Here is a 7210-nt window from a genome sequence, read left to right on the forward strand (position 1 = left end):
CCTGCATCTCCTGCGTTGGACACCCAGGGAGATCCTGGGCGGGGGGGTTGAGGAAGAGCAGTTTGAATGGATGACAAGGTCCAGGATGTGGGCATGGGAGGATAAAATGAGTTGAAGGAGTGAGACCGGGTTGCAGGTAACAGAAACGCAAGTCAGACTAGCTTATGTGAAAAGCAAGCATCGACTCCTGGAACAGCCGGGTCTAAGCAGCTTCGGGCACAACTGGACCTGGACCTCGCGATCATATCCTTAGGGATCTGCTTCCCTGTGTACTGGCTCCAGCTTTCTCTGCCTTGGCCTCTTTTTCAGGTGGGCCTTCTCCTTGTGTTGACAAGGGTGGCCACCAGCAGCTCTGGCCCAATGTCCCTACCCTTAGGGGTCCTGGGCGGAAGAGCACCTCTTTCTCACTACTTCCAAACTGACTCGTTGAGGTCAAGAACTCATTTCACCGATCATGGCCAGGCAACAGGTTCAAGAGGCATCAGCCAGCTCTCTGGCCATGTGACCACCCTTGGGACTGGAAGGGCCAGACCCCAGAGCATTGTGGCTGGACAACACGGGGCATGAGTGTCCCTGGGAGAAAATGAAACTGCTTTTTATCATCAGAAGAGGCGCGCCAGTGCTCCTGGAGAAACAGGCCTTAGCGTGGAAAAGGCAACAAGCCAGGGGCCCAGCCTTCAAAGAGCAGAGGGGAGGGGGTGCCAGGAGAGGTGGAGGCGGCATCAGAGCTGGAGGCTGCTGGGAGAACTGGGTGGTGAGCAGAGCAGAGCCAGGCTGCTGGGAGAACTGGGTGGTGAGCAGCGCAGAGCCAATTCAGGAGGGAAGTCTGGAAACACCGTGCAGAACGGCGGGCTGCAGGCCCACTTGGGGGTGTGGAGCTGGAGGTCGGTCGTCAAAGGGTGGAGTTAGCAAGGGGAGGAGCTTGGGTCGGGGGAGCTCTGCAAGGGGAAGCTGCTTGGTGTGAAGAGCGTGGCCAGAAGAGGCAGACTTCTCTGCCGGTCCGCCCCCCGCCCCTCCCCGGGCCACCTGGGAGAGGCCCAGAGAGCCAGGCCCCAGCCCGAGGCTGACTTGGACAGCTGGGGTGAGCCCAGGTGGCATCTGGTTCAGGGAAAGAGGGTGGAATCAGGGCTCACGTTTAGTGGGTCAGGAGCACCATCCCTTGGACCCTGGGGAGGCCAAGATCTCTCAGGGCTGCTAGCTGCTGGCGGCCTATTGGCTAGCTCTGCAGACAGTTTGGGACTGGCCCACTCTGGCACAGTGGCCCTGCAGGAGGGTACTGGGCACACTGCCCCCCAATCAGAGCTGCAAAGTAGATGACGCTGTAGCCAAAACCTGGGCTGGCAGGGCGGGTGTTTTTCCCAAGAATCCAGACAGCCACCGCCAAGTCCAGCATTCCTCCTCCGCCCCAGCGGCCTGGTCACTTCAGAGAAGACGACGTGGTTCCCTCCCACCCCCAGCAAAAGCGTGGGCAGGGCCGGCACCTGAGCTGTCTTGGCCCCGGACAAGGCTGAGCAATAACACTGGCAGCTGGCCCCGCAGTTCCCTGCAGCAGGAGGCAGTGCGGACCCCCAGCAGGGCCGGGAGAGGTCAAGCGGGTCTGGGTGGCCGCTTGCCCACCGTGCGGAGGGTCTGCGCTGTTACTCCTCGCTCTCTTCCTGAGGGCAGTGGCTGCCAGGCAGCACTCAAGGAACTTGCTGTACCAGGATTCTCCGCGCTCTCATCTAGCCCCAGGCTTGCTCAGCCTGGTCTGTACATATGCATTATTCTGGAATCTTCGCTGGCTTCCCCATCGCTCCAGAGTTCTCTCGTTTTGCAGGGCTGTCTCTTCATAGAAACATATTAAAATAGGCCTGTTTACTGCCCAACTAGACCAACAGCTATCATTGCTGCCAATTTACCCTTAACTCTGGATCCCACGTAGGCTGCAGATTGACAAGCTCCAGGAGGGTCAGCCTTGCTCAGACCACTACTTGCATCACGGTGGGTGGGCCTGGGTCCGCTGTCCATCACATCAACAGGGAGTCTCACTGAACTCGAGTTCACCAAGCTCTGTGAAGACCCACCCTGCAGCGACTGAGAGCAGACCCTCGCCAAAGCCCCTGCTCCCCCAGCCCCGGGGCGAAACTGCCCTTCTACCCAGGTAAACCCATGCCACCTTCGGGGACGAACCGCCCAGCTCCCCGCCTGCATTTCTAACGGACTCGGCGCGGAAGGGACCCTCCGTTACCCATCCAGCCCAAGTTCAAGCCCCGCGGCGGCCGCGCCCAGCCTCACTCCACTCGAAGACGACAAGAGCGGTTGAAAGGTTTAAACAATTTATTTTGCCCCAAAAATGGAGACCGAAGAGAGGAAAGAAACGCGCGCTCCCGCGCCATTACCCGGCGCGCGCCCGGAGGCGGGAAGGGCTGCGCCGCCGTGGCGTCCTCGTGCGCAGGGACGGGGCGGGCAGGCGCAGCCCGGCCATTGGCGCCCCGGAGCCGGTAACCAAGGCGACAGCCCGGGCCAAGGGCGAGAGCCAATAAGGGCGTCGCCAGGGCCGTTTCAAAAATCTAAAGCAAACAATAACCAAAAACGAAACAAAAAAAAAACGCTCCCACGCTGGGGGATGGGCAGGCCGGCGGGGCCCGGGCCCACTGATGTCGGAGCGCGCACGGCGGTGCGGGCTCCGCGCAAAACCTACGTGCACTGGGGGGTGGCAAAGTGCGCGCCGGGGCCCCGCGCTCACTTGCGGCCCTTGGGCACTTTGGGGACGCTGGGTTTGGCCGCCTTCTTCACCTTCTTGCCCCCCGCGGCCGCCGCCTTCTTGGCCTTGCTGCCTTTGTCCTTCTTGGAAGCGGCGCCCTTCTTGTGCGAGCGCTTCTCGGGCTGTGGGCCCTTAGTCGGCTTCTTGTCCGCGCGTCGCGGGGCGGCCGCGCCCGGGGCCGCCTTCTTGGCCTTGTGCGCAGCGGGCGCCGGGGCAGAGGCGGGCGCCGGGGCTCCGCGCCGCTCGCCGCCGCCACCCTCCAGCTTCTTGCGGTTGAGCTTGAACGAGCCGTTGGCGCCGGTGCCCTTCACCTGCAGCAGGGTGTCGTTCTGCACCAGCGCCTTGATGGAGTACTTGAGGTAGGTGCGCCCATTCTGCTGGTCGAACCACGCCACCTTCTTGGCCTCCGCGTAGATCTTGGCCAGCGATGAGCCGTTGCGCTCGCCTAGCCGGCGGATGGTCTCCACCACCAGCTGGCTGTACTTGCCCGGCTGATTCTTCTTTTTGCTATTCTTCCTCTTCTTGGACGGGGACAATGCGGCCGAGCCTCCGGCCTTCGCCGCCTTCTTGGCCGCCCCCTCGGCAGTCGTCAGCGGGAGCGCCTCTTCGAGCTCCACAGACATAGTGGCGAGCGGGTTGGTGGCGGGCGGGGCGCGGAAACCCGGAGGCCGCGCCGGGAAGAGAAAGGCGAGGGGCCGCGGGGGCGCCGGGGGGCTGGGGGCGCGCGGCGGCTCCAGGCGGGAGCGGCCGCGGCCGGGCCTGGGGCCGGGCGGCAGGGCTGGGGTGGGGGCCGGGCCGGCCGGAGCGGGGGTCCCGAATCGGGACCGGAAGCGGGGCCGGCGCAGGAGCGATCGGAACGCTGGAGTCCGGCGCGAGGTGGCCGGAGCAAAGACCGCCTGGGAGCCGGGAAGTCGGCCTAGCGAGCTGCCGCCACCGCTGCCTACACCGGAACTCGCTGGGCGTGCGCGCTGCGCTCTGGCGGGGAGGGCGCCGCGCTCCCCTTTTATGGCTCCGCGGCGGACCACGTTGAGAACAACAACAGCCTGGTCCGGGGCCGACGCCAACTTGTGCTTCTTGGAGCCCCTTCCCCGGCCGCTGGCTTCCCAGAGCCGGCCTCCCCGGCACCGCTGTGCGCGCCGCTGTGCACCCTGGACAGGGCCCGAGCCCGCGGCGCGATGGAGAGGCGGCCCGCGCCCAGGGAGGGCTCGCGAGAGGGGAACGGAGGGGCGCACCCTAGGCTGAGGGAGCGCGAGAGGAGGGGGGCACCCCGTTTGAGGCCGAATAGCGCGCGCCCCCAGGGAGGCCCCGCAGCCCAGAGCTCCGCAGCGGACAGCCAAGAGTGCTCCACGGGCCCCCAAGCCCAGATCGCGTCCAGGGGACCCCGGGCCTGCCCGCTGGACGAGCTTTAATTTGTCCGAACTAACACAGGGCACGCCCTCGCGCGGTCGGCTGGGGCAGTGTGGAAGGAGCCGGGACGCTTCGAGGGGGGTCTCCGCCTGAGTGCAAGGGGAGGGCGGATGCAGGCGCCTTCCTTTGCTCACCCGAGGCCTCCTTAGGCCTCGAGGGCCCAGGTCACCACGCGGGAGGCGGCGAGGAGGACTGTAGGTGCTTCTCTGGGGACATTCCCTAGGCGTCCCCCCTCCCCCCCACCGCCGCCGCGGATGCTACAAGTGCCCCCATTTTACGGTACGAAGTAGCTTCCACCCTTACCCAGAGCCACAAGGTGGCTCCGGCGGGGGCGAGGGGAGGCGCTGGCCCCGGGAGGATTTCCCAAGGAGGATGAGGGAGGGGAGCGGCTTCTCGTCTGGGCAGCACCCCCCCTCTTCGTGTGGGGAGCGCAGTTGAGAGCGGGGACACTCTCTGGGTACCAGGCGGAAGCTTGTTTCAGTTGGTGGCCCTGCCGCTGGGTCCAGTACTGGGGGTGAGGAGGAGGCGTCGGACCATCTTTCTCCAAGCCAAAGGAGCCGTCACTTGGGAAAAGCTGAGACACGTAGAGACGCTCCAGGAGGAGGGTGGATCCTTTTTAGGGTGAGTGATTTAGGCCCAATCCTGCGCCCTGCAGTCTCCTGAGGCCCAAGCATGGAGGAGGGGCTGGCGGGACGGAGTGGGGGCGTAGAGCAGAACCGCCGGCCCCTCAGAGGTCTTCGCACCCCTGCCACAGCGTTTGCCCTGCCCGGCGTGCTCTCCAACAAGCTGCGGTTGTAACAAGCCCCAGGAGAGGAGGACTTTGACCCAGGGAAGTGTGAGGGTGCTGGGATTCGCAGGGGGATGGGGGAGGTCAGGGGCTGGGAGCCACGAAAGGGGCCACTGAGTACATGCAGCAGGAGAGAGGAGATGAGTCTCCGCGTAGGCTCCTGCGGAGAGGCGGGGCCCCTTCTAGCCCAGCGGCCTGGAGCCCCGAGTCCAGGGGGAGATGGGGAGCAGTGGTCAGGGGCCTGCGGACACACAGGGCTTGAGCGAAGACCTCGGGTTCCAGAGATGCAAGGTGCAGGGCGAGAAGAAGCTGCGAGGTGGAGACACCTTGTCCCCCTCAGGATGCACGGAGGTGGAGAGTGAGCAGGGGCACCCAGGAGACAGCTGGCCCAGGCAACCTGGTGACTGGCGAGAGGGACTCAGGTCAAAGGGAGAACAGAGGGCGAGGCCCCCGAGGGGACCCCAGAGTGAAATCTGCTGGTCCTGTGGGGGCGGGGGATGGGCTGTAAATGAGAATCTGGAGCCGCTTGCAGCTGCAGGCGAGGCTGGATGAGGGCCCTGTCCCCGCTGCCGGACATTGGTTGGAAGGGGAGGGTGTGGGCTGGCAGGAGACAGTGGCTGTCCTCTGGAGACAGAGGAAGAACCGTCAGAGAGGAGGGGACCCGCCCGGGCCCTGCAGATTGAGAGAATTCCTAGAACCGAGGACCTATCTACCCAGGGCAGCCCCTCAGGAAACTGGTTGAATGAGCCGACTGGCCAGCTTCCGACTTCTCAGAACCTCTGCCTGGACTTTGCCTGTTCAGCCCAGTGTATTTAAAAAGGTGAAATTTAAAAATCAGGCCATTTCACACAACAGTGCAGTCGATTTCAAATTTCCCTTTTTAAAAAAATCTGCAGATTGGACCTGGGTCGGGGCAGAAGCGGGGTGGGGGCTGAGGAACAGTGGGCTGATGTCCAGCACCTGACCGGCGAGGAGGGGGTCAGCGGGAGTAGGGGTAAGGCTCTGTGGCCAGGGGTAGGCCTGGCCGTACCGGGAGGAGCGAAGGACTCAGAGCAGAGACTGCACACGTGCAGGCCAGGCAGCGCAGCCCAGACCACCAGGAGGACGTGGTGCACACGCTCCAGAGGCCCCTCCAGCCCGGTGGGCTCCGGGAGCTGGTGGGATGGAGTAGTTTCCTCTCACTGACCTCAGCATACAGATGAGCAAACAGAGGACTGGGCCTATGCCTTCGGGAAGGCGTGGCCCGCGAACCCCCCACTCCCAGGGAGCCGCCTGCCCCCCTGTAAGGACAGAACAGGTGGCGAAGGCCTCCCGTGGCCAATGGAAGGATGGCGAAACGTGGGGAAAGGCCTCTGCAGTTGGCCAGGGCCTGGCAGGGACGGCCGCCCCTTCCTCAGGTCCTGGGGTCCTGCTGCTCCAAACACCACCCATACGCTGGTGACACCCATGTCTCTCTCCTGAGCAGCGGACCGCGGCGCCCGCCTTCCCCTCCGGGGTGTCTGAAGTGCTCTTCTGTGTCTCCCACTTTCCGCTGCAATCCCGCCCTCCCCGACACTTGTAGAGAGCAGGGGCCGCGCCCCCCTCCGCCGCCCCACCCCCTGGCTCTGGCCTTTTTGTTCTTTGCTGGGGCTCCCGCGACACTCGAGGCTCTCCCCACGCCCGGGGCTCCCGCTTGGGGCCTTGGCACAGCCACGTGGCCGGCCCTTTTCCTCCAGAATCCATTCAGAGCTGCCTCCAGGCCCGCCGCCCCGCTTTATTTTCCTCATAGCACTTATCCTTATCTGACCCTAGGTTGCCTATTTGTAGCGGGGCGAGGGGGCCCTCTGAGCGCCAGCTGGACCGGCCCTGCAGCAGACATGTGGCTTGGCCTGGACCCCCGCTTGCCCACACACTCCCCATGCGAGCCACCTGCCTGGGCCCTGGGCCAGCCCTGTCCCCACCCCTGTAGGATCCACTCACACACTCACAGTTAGGCAGCCTGGGATGGGGCCCCAGGCGCGAGGCCGAGAGGTCTGAGGGGCCGCAGCCCCTATGGGAAGGCCCAGCGGGCTCCGGGGCTGACAGGAAGCTCTGTCTCCCACACTGATTGAGACAGCGAGGCTGGCTCCAGCCTGGCCCGGTTTGGGGTTTAAAATGGAAGTAAGAGGCCTTAGGTGCTTTTTAGTATGTAAAGGGAAATGGGGGAATTCACCAGGTGTAAGGGTGGGGAAAGGTCGCCTTTAAGATGCAAATGTGTATTGTGAATTCCTGAATGGGGGTGCTCTGGGGGCCTC

At 64.3% G+C, this 7210-nt stretch overlaps 1 protein-coding gene across 1 annotated transcript; it reads right to left on the reverse strand.

Moving 5' to 3' along the window:
- Positions 1-2377: 2377 nt before the first annotated feature.
- Positions 2378-3432, reverse strand: H1-10 (H1.10 linker histone). Its single transcript, XM_068982626.1, has one exon. It carries the CDS (start codon positions 3364-3366, stop codon positions 2722-2724), a length of 645 nt encoding a protein of 214 aa, XP_068838727.1. The 5' UTR covers positions 3367-3432; the 3' UTR covers positions 2378-2721.
- Between the last annotated feature and the right edge of the window lie 3778 nt (positions 3433-7210).

The sequence above is a fragment of the Capricornis sumatraensis genome, chromosome 10, assembly GCF_032405125.1.
Source record: "Capricornis sumatraensis isolate serow.1 chromosome 10, serow.2, whole genome shotgun sequence".
Lineage (NCBI taxonomy): Eukaryota > Metazoa > Chordata > Mammalia > Artiodactyla > Bovidae > Capricornis > Capricornis sumatraensis.

Bases quoted from the DNA above. Each gene is read 5' to 3' on its own strand.
- H1-10 (XM_068982626.1), bottom strand. From the start codon at position 3,366: ATGTCTGTGGAGCTCGAAGAGGCGCTCCCGCTGACGACTGCCGAGGGG.